Genomic DNA, 15,914 nt, shown 5'->3' on the forward strand with positions numbered 1-15,914 from the left:
CTTCGTGAGGGCAGGGCCTGCTGACTTGCTCACTGCCCTGCCATCAGTGCCCAGAGCAGTCACCGCTCTCAGTGGGGTCTCAGGAAACATTTTTCGTCAGTGAATGACTGAAGCTGGGCGCTGAGGCACGGGGTGATTTGGTCTGAGCCAGCATGCCATCTCACAGCTGCTTTTGTGATGATATTCTAGAGCTAACCCTGGACAGTCCAGTTTCCTCTCACTCTGCCACTTTGAAGAGTCACAATTTAAACCTTATTTCCATCCTAGAATTGAATTTTAGTGAATAAAGGTCAGGATTTTCACCTTTAAGAGGCTACAGTCAGTCTGAGAACAAGATGCGGGGCTTCATGGTAGGGCCTTCCAACGTGCTCTGAAGGCCTCATCCAAAAGGGCTCATTTTCTGTGCATCATCAAGTCTTTCTCCTTAGAACCTTGGGGGTTCTCAGCCTGTTCCTGAAGCTCAAAGGTACCAGGCTTTTAAAATTCATTTCATGAATAAACATGAGGAGAGGATATAAATAAACATTATCTGATATTAGAAGGTCTGCTGTAGTAGGCGTAAGCATTCTTCTAAAGTAGCTCCGGAAAAGATCTATGTTTTTGTCACTTTTTGGAGAGTGATGCAAAGATAAGAACTTATATTAGATGCAGACTATTTTTGTGATGCATAACGGTCATTTCCAGATGCCCAGCCTCTCTGAGCCTGACCTGGGCGCTGACATTGACCACAGCTGTCTCCTCCATCAAGTCTTAGACCTCTGTGTGCTAGTTTCTCCATGTGAAAATGGGCATAGTAAGTTCTCTCATTCCCCCAAAGCCCTTATTCCTAACTTGAATTTATAAGATAAAGGTGAGATTATAACTTTCAAAATATAATAAAGTGTATGATAACATTCTGTACCAGGGATGCCCATATTTCATCAGAGACCCAGGGTTCTGGGAAAATCTGTCGTCTGTGAAGCCCAGGAGGCTGACTGCACTCCACGTCCCCACCTGCAAACCCATGTAGCATGCTTGACACAAAGAGTACGGTCCCGTGATGCCACACTGATTCCTCTTAACCGGCCACTGGTTACATGAGTCTTACGAGGGCAGACAGTATTACCCAGCCTTGGCCGTCCCAGCAGGACCTTCTCTGAGGCCACATCCTTCTTGGGGGTGTGACCCTTTGCTGTCAGGAGGCCACTCTGTCTCATCACTCCTTTCGGGATGTTTCTGGGCCTATATGGCTCACCTGACCATCTCCCTTTGGTTCTTTCCTTGACCCAGGGAAGTCTCAGGTTCTCGTCTTCTGTTTGCAAAGCACCCATCCATCCCTTCAGCAAGTCTCTGCTTGTCCCTTGGTGCTGAGCATGGGGTCCTCCTTCACAAGGCCCCGCTACTCCTCTAGTCCCTTAGGATATAGACTTCACCCATGCTTCTGGGAGGTGGAGCTGAGTGTTGGCCGTTAGCTCTGCTGGGAATGGGTCTGGTCCTGGAGAAGGACAAAGCCCCTACCCCTTTCCTGGGTCACCAGGACCTTGCCCTCTTCCCCATCATACTCTCCTTGACTCCCTCCCCAAATCCTTCTAGGGCATTCCCAATGTCAAAACCCTGAAAACATCCTCCTTCCCTGACCCCACGCCCCCAGGTGTGGGCAGTCTCCCCGACTCGTCCACTCTCACCCTCTCTCCCTCCTTCTCATCCCCTGTTCTCCATCCCTACTGCCACCCCTTGTTTCAGGATCGGTCCTCTCTCACGTGCTTCCTGCCACAGCCTCTTGGGGATCTGTCAGCTCCCTTTGGAGCTGCCTTTCTCTGAGAACATCTGCTCAATTGTAAACATGCCTTCATTCCTGTGACTATTTAATATCTTCTCAACCAGTCTGCAATTCCCACGAGGGGAGGAGTCAAGACTGTTCCTGCTCAATATAAATCCCGAGCACCAAGCTCAGGCCACATCCTGGTGTCCCCTCCCACCCCTTCTAATCCGCCATTTGCACCGTTGCCACTGCGCTCCTCCTGAAGGCAGATCTGACCACGAGTCCTCCTTTTAAAAAGGCCTGGGGGAGACTCTTACCCTACTAGGACATATAAAGTCCTTCATAATCTGGCTCCTGCTTTATTATCTGATTGAGTCTTCTGCCATTTTCCCAAACTCTCGCTTACTTGCCTACTCGCACTCGCCTCTTTTTACAAAGGTTTATTCTTAAATGTACTGCAAGCTCCAGGACAACACTTGATTCCAGCTATAGGTGGCGACAGACGTTATGGCCGAGAATCCAGATGCTTCAACAGGGAAGGAATCCAAGATTGTCCTTGCCTCCGGCACAAGGCACAGCTTTCTTTGGGGCAGATTTCTTAATTGCACGCGTGCCCCAGGGGCCTTCGCTTTTAGCTCCTCTTTTCTGCTCCCCTTTCGGTTTCTGCACGAATGTCTCATCTTATCCATCTCCTTGGCCTGCTTCTTGGGCTGGTTCATGGGTTTCTTCTCTCCACATCTGTGGCCAGCTGGACATGATGTTTATTGTCCCTTCCCCAGACCCTGCCGCTGGAAGTGGCTTTTCTCATTAAGAAAATTTTTGTGTATCATTAGGCATTGAAACATCTGAACAAATCAGTATCTGGGCAATGAGGCAGCTGCTTCCTCCTTCACTTAAAAAAAAATGGCCTGCACCTTTACCTTACACAGGCTGGAATGCCCTCCTAGTCATCCTCTAAGACCCTTGGGTTAGGGTCACCCCCTCCATGAAGCCTTCCCTGACCTTGCCAGGCAGAGTTCATTTCTTCCTCCTCACTGTGCTGCCCAAGTACCCTTTGATAATGATCACATGGTGTAATGACTGGTACCTTTTTTCCCCAGAATTTCCTACTTGTGAGTTCCTCAGGGATAGAAATATTGTCTTATTAATCTCTACAACCCCAGGACCAAACACAGCACTTGGCATGGAGTCACTGCTCCATAATGTTTGTCAAGTCAATGAGCACCCTTTGGAAGGTCATCCTGCTTTTTCCAGAGACGGTCACAGGCTGCATGTTTAGAGCTAAGATATGTAGAATTATCAGACTTCCAGTGATAATCAAAGTCTGAATTGGGTATGCTGTTCTTTAGAATTTAGTGTCATAGGAAAGTGTCCCACCTTTTAAAGGCACTCAGCTTCTACCTCAGAGCATAGGCCCTGGTGTGGCAGGGACGGATTTCAGGTCAGAGGGTGGAGGATGGGCTTGGAGCCATGCAGATTCGGGTTCAAACCCTCTTCTTGGCTCTGTGGTCTTGGGCAAGTCCAGTATCTCTCTGAGCCTCAGTTTCGTGATAGTAGTGTCTGTGTCAATCCATTGTTGCGTGGATTAAGCGAGAGAGGAGATCGTGTATTTGCCATGAGCTGTTCAGCAGCAGGGTGGTGTGGTGGTCCCATGGTAGGGTATGTGTGGGTGGAGTCTCAAGGAGCCTCTCCTTCAGCCTCAGTGCCCATCTCTTGGTTCATTGGAAGGAGAAGCTGGGTTTCCTTTGGCTCCACTGCTGAATCAGTGCCTTCTGCCCCTGGTATGCAAATAAATCTCTCTGTATCTAGAGTGTGGAAATTTCCCCTGACTGTCATGGAAGACAGAAGCTGCTAATTTTGCTAAGCACTGCTAAAGCTCCTTCCATTAAAATGATTCCTGGGGAGACAGAATAACCTTAAGATAAGTATTTTTTGATTAGAAACATCTCAACCCAGCTATGCTATGAAGCTCACTCCACAACAGCCTGTAGAAGAGGTTGGCTGGGATCATCTTTTCAGAGTCAGGGGTTACGTTTAATCTCCAATCAGAATTAAGTCGGGGAGGTCAAGTTCAACCAGTGGGGAGACCAGGAGCCCATCCTGGGTTGTGTTAGCAAGCCCTTCTCTTCCCTGTTCTGGGTCATCTTGCTGCCCCTCTCCCATTCTTCTCTGAGTGCCTGTCCTACCATGGTCACCAATCTGAGTATACGGAAGGCCACCCTTTTCTTACACATTCTCACCTAGCTGTGTTACATCAGTGAGCCAAGGACTTTGTCTCTTTTTCTAACACTGTCACTAGAGTGCTGGACCCCAAGCTTTCCCTGTGATCTCTAAGCAGAAAGTCTTTGCCTTACGGAACGTGTGCATTCTTGCAAAGTTGGCTACAAAACAGAACGCCAAAAAGCAAATCCTTTTTGTCTATTGACTTCCATGATGGAATCAAAGATATGTTCCCAATAAGAACAAAATTTATAATGGTTGGAATTGAGAACTTGAAGACTTTTTAAAAGGAAATGCATTCTCAGGCGATTTTCCCTCCGCTTCCTCACCCCCGTCTTGGGACACTTAGATCTTATGCTCTGAGAGAGTAAAACTGGTCTGCACACTTTCTCTTCCTCCCTCTGGTCATTTGCAGTTTCTAAGAGAAGTGGCTTGGGGATAGTGAGCCACCAGCAGGTGCAAAGTCTGTCACATGCAGACAGGCCCAGCTGATAGCCCAGTGACGGCGCACACGCGTCCCTGTCCCGGCGCCTTCCTTCACACCAGCTCCCAATGGAGAAGCAATCGTGAAAAATAACCCTGACCTTTGAGAGAACCCTTGGTTCCCAGCATGTGGGACAGTCTGATTGCTCTGCCTCTTCCTCCTGCTTCCACCTTTTCCCATGACTTTTCCTGATCCCAAAGGCTCCCTCTGTAGATTGGCTGAGCTGTACATCCAGCTGAGACTTGTGGCTGGGTCAGCCCTGCTCTTGAGTCATGACCTTTCACATTTCCCACTTTCTGTGGCACTGACTTTTGGAGGAACTGTGGGCTGATATTGTAGCTTCTCCTTGTAAGGGGAGCAAAGCAGGATTGCACATAACCCCCACAGCAGGAGAAATGGGACAGAAGTCCTCATGGTCATGCTCCCAATCTACTGCTTTCCCTACTGCCTTGAAGCTGGCTTCCTAGCCCCTGTTCATTCCCACACTCTTGTTTAGGAAGCATTTAGTGGGCAATACTGAGTATAAGGAGACCGGAAGCACAGGAGGGACATCAGTCAACAAGGCATCTCCCACTGAGTGCATACAGTTAGGTTTGCCTCGAGATGATCCAGAGCAAATTTGCTTTTGGGTGATTCAAGCTTATTTCGTTCCTTCATCAGTTAATTGCAGAGTATTGGAGTGATATAAAGTGGTGCAGCTGATTCACTAGTGCACTTGGCCCAATCTGGTGGGCAGGCAGTAGGCGAGGCCCCTGTCCAGAGAGGGTCCTATAGACTACCCAGTTGCCTTTTCTTGCAGTTCTTCCGGCCCCTCCTCCTTATTCACCATCTCCATTGTGATCACTCCCATTCATTAAAGGCTTATTATATGCCAAGCACTGTATTCAGTCCTCTTTCTTCTTTTTGGATCCTTGCGACAACCCTGTGCAGCTGGCCATCTTAGTTTTCTCATTTCAGAGCCGGGGACATTCCTGCCTGGGGCGTTGAAGCACTTGCCCGAGGCCACACCGCCACTGAGGGGAGAGCTCAGACTGCTGAGGGAGCCTACTGTGAGGTGGGACTTGCTCAGGGAGCCAGCACGGTGCAGCACTGCCATTTTCACTGGCTCGAAACAAATTCCAGGCCACTCAGAGCCTCCTGAGGACCAGTGTCAGAGCCTGTCGGTCCCAGCTGCGCTGGGGACCTGACTGTTCTTCCCTCAAAACTCTGCATGGGAGCTTGATGAAGTCAGGGAGAAGATCTGGGACTAGGGGAGTCTGGGCAGGGCCTGGAATGGAAACACTTCTGAGCTTCAGGCACTTTACAGAACCCCTTCCTTTATTTGCAAATGTCTTTATGAGCAGGGTGAGAAGTCTTGTTTCCATGTTGCCAGTGAGGATACAGAAGCTCAGAAAACTCAAGTGACTTGGCGTAACGTCATTAGCCACTTACTGCCTCTGCCAGAATGTAAACCCAGATGTGCCAGGTTCTTGTGCTATACCACTGCTCAGTGCTACTGATGGCCCTCCAGGAGACCTGCCTGGCATCCCCCCAACCCCCAGAGGGGAGGAGCTCTGGGTCCTCAGGGACACAGGCCCAGTGATCTCTGGCACCACCTCCACGGGGGAGGCTGTGGCATTGCTTGGTCTGCCTGCAGTAGCTACTTCTGGACCCCATGTCAGTGCCTTGTGTCATGTTCACACCACATGCCTCTTGCATCCCTTGCTTGGGCTTTTCTTGCTGCCGCTGAGGCCCATGATTCCGCTGAGGACTTGTTCAGTGCCCTTGCACAGCACTGGCTGCCCAGTCAGGCACAGAGAGCTGCTGATCTGTGGCTGCTTGCAGACCTCCCTCCCATGCTGTGCAGACATGGTCCCCCAGGGGCTGCCCCGGAAGTGTAGGTGTGTTAATGTCCTAGAGTGAATTTGACTAATGAAGGACAGCAGATGGGAAAGATATGGCTGGTGGGTTCTCTGGCTATTCTAAAATGTGGTGTTTCTGTGTAGTCTCCTGGGAGAAGTCTGCCGTGACAGGTGTGTCCTGGTAGATGGTGGCCATTACAAGCAACCTGTGTGTGCTTTCTTTCCTCTCACATGCCTTTTCCCTTTTCCTTCAGTCTTATCTCATTTGAATTGCAACTCCCTCTCTCCAATGAAATGCTCGCATGCAAGACTTGCCCAGGGTTTTGTTTTCTAGGTAGCATAGGCTAAGCCAATAATAATAATAGTGATAATTCCTTCCACTTATTAAGTTTACTGAGTAAATCAGCTGATTGAATCCTCACACTATCCCTATGAAGCAGGTCTTATTATTTGCCTCATTTTTCAAGATGAGCAAGCTAAGGCTTAGAGAAATTGAGGAACGTGATCCCGGCCACACAGCACATAAGTGGCAAAGTAAGGACGGAATCCAGCTCTTCTGTTCCTCCAACTCCAGAACCCGAACTCGAAACCATCCTTGAAAAGAGTTGCCTTTCATCTTTAACAATGCCAAGAGGACCTGAATCTCTTTGAGGAACCGCCTGAAGGAGGCTCCCAACGATTCCCAGGAAGCCCGGGGAGCCCCTCCAGGGAGAGCCCTGGGATACTCACGTTGTAAACGCTGGGTTGTACTTTGCACCTCGGTAGTAGGAGTACAGATTGAACATCCCAATCATGAAGGCCACAAATACCATGATGAAAATGACCATGAACTTGAAGATATCCTTCACGGTTCTCCCCAGGGAGATCTGCAAGGGCCCGAAACTCTCGTTGGCTGGCAGGATGTACGCGATTCGAGAGAAGCTCAGCACGACAGCTATTGCATACAGCCCTTCTGATATGATCTGGGGGTCTGAAGGCCACCACTTGTCCCTGGCTAAAAGAAAATAATCCTGGTTACTCCCTGGGTGACAGGATCTGCTCTGGAAGAGAAATCAGTTAGGTTGTAGAGCCTCTGAACTCATCACCTGCCATTCCTGCCCTGGTCTTTAATTCAAATACATTGTAGGTGCCACTCTCCCTCTTGGAACATGCCGGCCCCGCTGCTGGGAACAACCTTCCCTCACTTCAGTCTCAGCAGTCCTCAAGACTCTGTTCAGGTGTCATCTCTTTCAGGAAGCCCTCTGGGACCCCCACAGGCTGGGGCAGCCTCCCTAGTCCTGTTTGCTCCCATGGTCCCCTGTGTACCCTCCTGTCATGGCCCTTCCCATGCTGCTCTATCCTGTCTTCCTTCCCCGTGTTTGAGCACCACAAGCAGAAGCTGTGCCATTCCCCGGAGGTGGCGGGGAGGAGCACAGATTCAGAGCCAGATAGACCCAAGGTTGAAAGTGGCCTTTCTACACAGTGGCAGTGTGACTCTGAGCAAGTCAATTAACTTTTTAAAGCCTCATTTCCTCATCTGTCAATGGGGATCATATCATCAACTGTACAGAGCTGCGGTGGGATGAAATGAAATCAATTATGTAAAGGGCTTAGCTGGAAAACAAACTCCAGGCCACTTGGGGGTTCCTGGGGACAAAGGTCTAGCACATAGCAGGTGCTGAAACATGTTTGTTAAATGGCCATACAAAATCTTAACCTCAAGTGTAGACTAGCCACAAATCAGAACAAATGAGCTCACATGGGGGCCAGGAATCTGCAGGCTTTTGCCTAAGAAAATGCTCTTGGGTTTTGTTCCTCAGGTAGTGTGTGTCTGGAAGCTGAGCTAAGGTCCCCAACAGGTGACCAGTCACCCAGGTTTTCTGTGACAGCCCTGTTCCAGGTGGCAAGAGTCCTGGGACCTGTCCCTGGTTGGGGAGATTCTCCTTGTGGTCACTGGTGAGGGTCTGAGCCACCCTGGGTGGATTCCTACAGCAGAGCAAACCTGCAGAATGTTCCTATTGCAGTTCTAATGGTGCAAGGAGTAGCATCTTTCTCTAATAAGCTGCCTGCTATGTGTTAAGACATAGTGAATTTCCAGTGAGGGGAGCATCTTCATCCTGGGGCAATGTGTGTGGGGGCCTCTATGGTGATCACAATGACTGGGTAGGAGTATTATTGGGATGCTAATATCTTGCAACGCACCAGACAGACCCGCTCCATAGGAACTGCCCTGCTAAACAAACCAATTGCGTCCCTGTTGAGAAGTACTAAGTGAAACTTAAATTGAGAAACTTAGAGAAACCCAAATTAGCCCTTACACTTAACATTTGCTGTAATTTTCACAACAGCCCTGTAGTGGAGGTATTATTGCCATTTTAAAGATTGGATTTGGGGTATGGGGTCCTTTTCAGAGCTGGGTAAATGCAGATAGCTAGGATATTACATAGCAATTCTTGGCATCTCAAGGGAGATGGAAGAGGAAGAATTTTGTTGTTTATTTTTAAAGTGAGACTCTGCTAAACAATTATAATAATAAAGAGCAGTAAGACATCTCTAGTAAGGGAAGCCAGGCCTTTATTTGCCCCAAAGTTTCATGTAGTGCATTCGAAATTATATTTGGAAATATATAAAGTCACAGACTCTATGTTCTCATCAAGGTTATAACTCTGAAGTCTGTGAAAGACAAGTAGGGGAACAAATTATATTTTTCCAGTGTATCTGTTGCCCTCTATGGATAAATAACACATCTGGATAACATGAAATAGGACACAGCATCATCAAACAGACGTCGAAAAGAACTTCTTTTCTGCCTCTGTAATTTGTCATCTTAAACGTAGCTGTAATAGTAAAAGCCACTCCTATTATCTATTAAAATAGATTTAGCTGTCTTCAGACCCTGGTGACCAGGTCAGGACTTTTAGTGAAAAGTATTCTACTGGGACTGGCTTGGAAGAGTTGTGATAGATGTAAAAGCAAACAGCACTCTGATGATTCAGACAAAGGGATTTTCTTTCTCTTCGAACTGTTTCCATGAGAAAAACTGCCCTTTCGCACACTGAAAGATACCTGCCTACTTGGTGCTGTACAGGTTAGAAGAGCCCATTGCCTGACAGACCACGAGAGGGCGCTCCTGCTCCATTAATGGAGCAAAAGTGACTGCTCTGAGAGTCAGATTTCAAGGGCACAGGGTGTACCATAATGCAACACATAATGCATAATGTGTAATGCTTTGTGTTGGGTGAGACTTTAATACAATCCGTAAAAGGAACAGAAGTCACAAGTGAACAATAATGTGGCCTGAAGCACGGCATTAAGAAAATTACCCAATGCAGTTATCAAGCTTCTCCCATCTTTCCTTGATGAACCCTGAGCAGCACAGAGGGGAAAATATTTAAGCCCATTTTGCTTTTAAAACATCTGAATTTGCTAAACCAACAAATGAAGAGTGGATGATTTGTAATACAAGACTCTCCATTTCTCAATAGGGGTTTCCCTACCACATTTACATGTTACATAAGCTGCATAACAATCTACATTGAACATGGGCAGTAACTCAGCTTTTGTGTTAAGTGGCCAACCCTCTGCAGATCATTGCTGTAACTGACTGTGAAGATTCTGTGGTCACAAGCACCATGTGGCCTACATCTAAACAGGGACATTTGACACTGAGACCTTTTATGATGTAGCAGCTGCCACTAGTGACTGCCTATTAAATGTCCAGTTAATTTACTGATAACAAATATCCACTGTTTCTTCTCCCCACCCACCTTTCTCTTTTAGTATAGAAGGTAGTGTTTGAGCAAGAAAATTACCCCAGAGGTAGTAGTGATAATGGTAACTGTTACTACTTAGTTAGCATTTCAGAATAGAGTGCAAAATTCTTCATATGCACTCTCTTATTTAATCCTCAAAACAAACTTTCTGACATATGTATTATCCTTATTTTACATATGGGAAAATAGAGGGTCAGAAAAATTAAGTAAACAAGTCCTCATAGTAAGCTATAGAAGTAGGATTTGCAATGAGGTTTAACTCCAAAGCCTGGAAACATAACCACTATGCCATTCTGTATTGTTTTCATTTCACTATGGATCCCTTAGTATCCAAGGCAGTCCTGTATTTCTGGGAACATTGTAAAGCCTGCCATGAAAACCTGTTTCTTCATCTATAAAACAGGGACAGAAAAAGAACTTTTTTATGTGGGGCTATTGAAAGGATTGGAGTTTATGGTGTAAAATGTCTATATAGTTCTTGGCACGTAGTGGGTCCTTGATAAATGGATGCTATCACCTTTATTATTATTACTAAAAAATCAGTCTTGTGCCTCACACTGTATGGCCTTGTGGTTTCAAAGAATTGAGGCATCTTCCATGAGCCTAACTTACCATGAGAAAATAACTTTTTAAGTGGGAAAGCAGGACTTATTTTTGAACAAAATTCAGGGATCCAATATGGAAGGAAAAGCTCCTGGATCTATGTGAGAAACGAAATTTTTTTAGAAAAGGGGGGAAAAAAAAAAGAAAAAAGAAAAAAAAAAGGAAAGAAAAAAAAAAGAAAAAAAAGAATGCCACAGAAACGCTCCAAGAGCCTTTCCAAAACAAATCCATCCTTCCCAAGAAAAATGATTCATTTCTCGTAGTCCCCAATTCCATGTTCTATACAGCTGGTTGTATTGCAGGGACTAGGACCTTCGGGAGTGTCGGGGGTGGGGGTGGGGGGGGGAGGGGACATCTGCTTTGATGACCAAAGTCAGCCACAGCCCCGATACAAACCGCCAGCTGCCGAACCAGCCAAGCGAAAGGCTCCTGGCCACGCCCCGGAAGCGCTCGGGGCGGAATGCGGCACAGTACGGCCGACTCACCGTAGGTGAAGTAGGCCACTTCCGGCGGAAGCGAGACGTTGTGCAGCGTGTCGTCCTGCACGTGCTGGTCCACGTAGAGCTGGGCCTCGCTGGCTTTCAGGAAGGCCATGAACCTTGCGGTGAAGGAGGCCACGAAGATGGACAGCATCCCGAAATCCAGCAGGTTCCACAGGTGCAGCACGTACTCGCGCGGCCCCTCCTCCCAGATTTCCTTGCATTCGGACCAAATCATTCCTGCGGGAGAGTGAGAAGGTCAGGCGCATTTTTCATTTTCCGGGGCATTTGTGACCACAGGGTGGGGCACGGGGGGAACCAGGGGACGGATGTAAATGTAAGCTCTTTGGAGCTGGGAAAGTTGATATTCAGCAGCGAACGGAACCGTGGCAGATTTAAGGTCAGGAAATGCTCCGACTGCAAGAATTTGTACCACCTGTCCCTCTTCAGATAAACCACCTCCACATGTGAGGAAAGTTTTCTTCAGTCAATTGGTAGATTTTTGGACGCAATATAAGAGAAATACAGTGGCTGACATTTATACATTTTAAGAACTGGGAGGTCATGAGGAATTAATCCAGTTCCAAACTAAATATAACGAAACTGAGGTCTAGGAATGGGAAAGGGCTTTCTGAAGGGCTCGCATGTAATGTAGAACCCAGTTCTTCTAACTTTTCGTTTAGAATGCTTTCCTCTGTATTTCTGTGACTGTTTCAGTGAATATTGGTTTTGGATCATTAGTTTTTTTCTTACTCTTTTACTGGATATTGGAGATACAGACCTTATTGTTACATATTGAACAATGTAGCTGTATATAAACAAGATGTTGCCAGTTCCCCCGCCCCACCGCTAAGCCAGCCTTGTGAGATAGCTTATATTAACAATTTGGTGTGTGTACCTATTCCTGCATTATCCAATATGGTAACCAGTAATCACATGTGGATACTGAGCACTTGAAATGTGGCCAGTTTAATTGAGAGGTGCTGTGTAAGTGTAGAATACACGTCAGATTTCAAAGATTTTATACAAAAAAAGATAAAATACCTCAGTAATTAAAAAATATCAATCACGTGTTGAAATGATATTTAGATATGTTGGGTTAAATAAAAAATATTATTAATTTCACCTTTTTTTTTAAGATAATATAGCTATTAGAAAACTAAATATGTGCCTTGTGGAATGGCTTGCTCTGTATTTCTGTTGAATAGTGCTGTTCTCTACCTTTGTCTTCACTGATTATTTAAACTAAATTAGATTGTTAAAAATTAACTATTCAGTAACATTTTGAGCACCATGTGTACATATTATATATTATAAAGTATACATATTATAAACATATGTATGTAAGAATTAACTCCCTCAAATTTTTGCAGCAGCTCTATGAAGTACATTCTATTATTATCCTAGTTTTCCAGTGAGTTGTAATGTGCCCAGATAGGAGGCAGGAGATGTGGAATTTGAATCCAGAAGGTCTACCCTTAAAGTTCATGCTTTTGACCACTATACTCTTCTGTTTCTCCAGGAAGTAAAATTGGGTTCCAAGCAGGTGATGAATAAAAATGACTCTTGAATGTTTTCTGATTAACATCAGAGCATTGACAGCTACTCAAACCTAGAAAAGATTTGATTCAGAACTAGTCCATTCTATGTTATACCATGCTCCACTTAACCTGCATACTTAGGACATTAAAGTTGTGACAGAATCACTAACTGGTTGATTACTGAAACAGTTGCAGCTCATTGACCACATGATCTGTAAAGGTTAACACTGTCAGCCTCTCTTGGCACTACCCTTTCTCTGGTGCATCAGACATGACAGCCTGCCTTCCCAGGTTCCTTCTGTCCCACCCACTACTCCTCCTCAGCTTCCTTTGTCACTCTTCGTTCTCCTTTTATCCTTTAAAGGCAGCTGCTTTCCAGGGTTTGAGCCATTCTTGTTTTTTCCTCTGTCCTTGAGAAAGTGCATTCATCCCTGAAGCTTTGTCCTTCATTTTCTTGCACTTGTCCCACAGGTGAAGATATTTCTTTCTTAAGAGCTTCAAAGATGAATTCCTACCATGCAGAGAGACCGCTCTAAGCAGATGTCCTGCCAGTGCCATAAATCCCATATACCTCAAGCTGGCCTCTCTGTCCCCCTTCACATCACAGTCCCACCATTGCCCAGTGCTCTGTCTCTTGCACCCAAACTCCCCACGCTGTCATTGTGGAATCGCCACAGTTCTGCAGCTCCTCCTCTGGTGGATTCTCAGATCCATCCCGCCTTCTCAGTTTTCACCTCCATCTTCTTACTGACAGATGCTCACATTATAATACAGTGGCCTTTGAGGACCTAGCTGCTTAAAAAGCTTGGTGTTAGGAATGATACTAAGAGCAGACAAGTGGTCATGGGGATGGAAGCATGGCTGACTTTGTTCCAGGCCCACATCTGGCTGCATCTGAGTGAGGAGCTGATCATCTCACTCCTCTGGGACTCCATCCAAGGACTTTTTTCATCAGAATTTTTCTTTTTCTGGTGAAAATGGCCTATCAAATAAAAAGAATTGAAACAATGTTTTCCTAAGGAGAAAAGTAATTTGAGGGCAGCTGTTCAGAGAAGTCTTGGCTTTGTTTGATGAAACAGATTCTAAAACCTGCATGTCTGTATCAAATTGAAGTCTCCACTATAGGAAATATCCTCAAACATTGCAAGTCTGTTTACAAGACACCCTACCCTAACACACACACCCCTTGCCTTTTTTTTCCCTTAACAAAGGGACGCTTCTCAAGCTTACACTTTCAGAATTTGTGTGGTGATTCACTGAAGTAAAATTTCCTTAACACTGAAATGTGCTTTCATCTTTGCCTGTTCAAATAGCTATTTAAAATATGTTATTGGAAAAAGCCACTATAGGCTGGAAAAAATAATATCTGTTGCTTTCCTCTGTGGCCCTCTAGCCCCCGCAGTTAAAATTTCCCCTGTCTTAGTGGAAATACTTTTACCTGGGCCCTAGGAGAATCACTGGCTATCACTTATGGCTATTATTGGCTTTAATTCAGGAAGCCCTGGGCTAAGTTCTACTGTGGCCACTTATTGGGTGTGTGACCTTGGATAAGTCCCCTGATTTTCTTGGGGTTTTGGGATAATTTTAAGCACTGAAAGCTCTGTGAATCTGAAATGCAGATTATTTACAGGAAGCTGACTTTTCTGACCAATATAGTAGCTCCTCATTGGGCATTGCAAATCACTTCCTCCATGGTCCATTGCCCATGTCAGTCTTCCTAGATTTACATAATAACTTACCCAGACTAATCTAAATTATTCCAAGGCCGTGAGTAAAAGTAGCAGGGACCCAAGGGTTTGAGCATCAGGAATGCTTAATGAAAAAAGAAATGTGTGAAATTAAGTACTTGAGTGAGTGAAATTGGGCCCCCTGCTTCCAAGGTGCTGAGGGTAGTTCAACATTTTATATCCAAGCTGAGCCCCGTGGTCTCTTGCCTCTAGCATGTTAATCAGATGAGTATATAGAGCTCAGGAGCTTGGAGGGTAAGGGTGTTGGGCACTGGAGCCTCCTTCAGGTAAAGTCCCCTTCCCTCAGGGATGCCTGGAGTCCAGAGAACAAGGTTGCTGATAATTAACAAGGATGACTGGCAGAGGAACAGGTTGGGAAATGCTGGGAAGCCTTGGGGGAAATGAGTACCTTCATTTGGGCAGGTTCTGAGTAACCTATGGGCTGCTGAGGTGAAGTTTGGCAGTTCAGAAGGCGGTTCACTCCCATCCCTGCCTCATATGCCCCTTTGAAGTCCTGAGAGACTTCAACAGTCAGAGCCCCTTCCTCTGTATAGACCTTCATCTGCACTGTCCCAGGGCCGCCAACAGAGCAAGCTTCTTCCCACAGCACCTGCTGGGAGGCCTGTCTGTTCTTTCGGCTCAACTTCTCATCATTGGGTCAGGATATGGTTGTTCTGTTAACTCACAGGAGGCAGAATATACCTAGAAGCTCTTAACCCCTCAGGTCCTAACATCCAAACACTTTCTTAACGGCAGGTTCTTTGCAACAAATCTGGGCGTCAGACACATTCAGAGTCCATTTGTTTTCCAGATAAGTTGATATTAATAGATTCAAAAATTTTCTAACAGCACTCACCTTCTTCTCTAATTTTAGTGGCTAACTATTATTGAGCACCTGCTAGGTGCCAGGCCCTGTGCTAAGCACTTTTCCAACCCTAAAGCTTCCTTACAGCCTGATATGTAGCTACTATAATTATCTCCACTTTACATATGAAAAAATTTGTGTACGAAGATGGCAAGCAAGTTATCCAAAGTCACACAAGCAGTTCAAGTTTTTTTCACTGTGCTGTCGCCCACCGTGCCGTCTGCTAGGCCCAGACTTACTCTCACTGGTCAGAAACTCATTCACCTACTTTTTAACCAACAGTGTTGAGCCCTGACTTTGTGCCAGGTGCCATTCCAGGGATACAACAACCAAGAAGATAATAGCCCTTCCCCAGCAAGCTCAGTCTAGTGCTGGAGACAGATGTTCACAAACAGTGGTGCTTCAGGGTGACAGATGCTGTAATCAAAATGTCCAGGGGGCTGTTTGTGGAGGCACAGGGATAAGAGCAGGCAGCACTAGAATCATGGGACCCAGCAGGGTGCTGGGCACAGCATGTACCTGTTGACTGATTGAAGGAGTGAACTCATGGAGGAGGTGGCATGTGGCATGAGGAATCAGGAGTCAGCTAGGTGAGGGAGCAGGGGCTGCAGGGTGTTCCAGATAGTGGCCGTGGGAGTGAGGGAGAGCAGGCTCCTCCAAG

General features: G+C 46.2%; 1 protein-coding gene across 2 annotated transcripts in view; it reads right to left on the minus strand.

Moving 5' to 3' along the window:
• Positions 1-15,914, minus strand: part of TRPC7 (transient receptor potential cation channel subfamily C member 7) — a 118,608-nt gene that overhangs the window by 21,527 nt on the left and 81,167 nt on the right. For both annotated transcript variants that reach the window (XM_010981813.3, XM_010981823.3), the window contains 2 exons: positions 11,127-11,360; positions 7,016-7,280 (listed from right to left, as the gene is read on the minus strand). In XM_010981813.3, the coding sequence (XP_010980115.1) occupies positions 7,016-7,280; positions 11,127-11,360 (499 nt within the window). The remainder of the gene's footprint in view (positions 1-7,015; positions 7,281-11,126; positions 11,361-15,914) is intronic.

The sequence above is a fragment of the Camelus dromedarius genome, chromosome 3, assembly GCF_036321535.1.
Source record: "Camelus dromedarius isolate mCamDro1 chromosome 3, mCamDro1.pat, whole genome shotgun sequence".
Lineage (NCBI taxonomy): Eukaryota > Metazoa > Chordata > Mammalia > Artiodactyla > Camelidae > Camelus > Camelus dromedarius.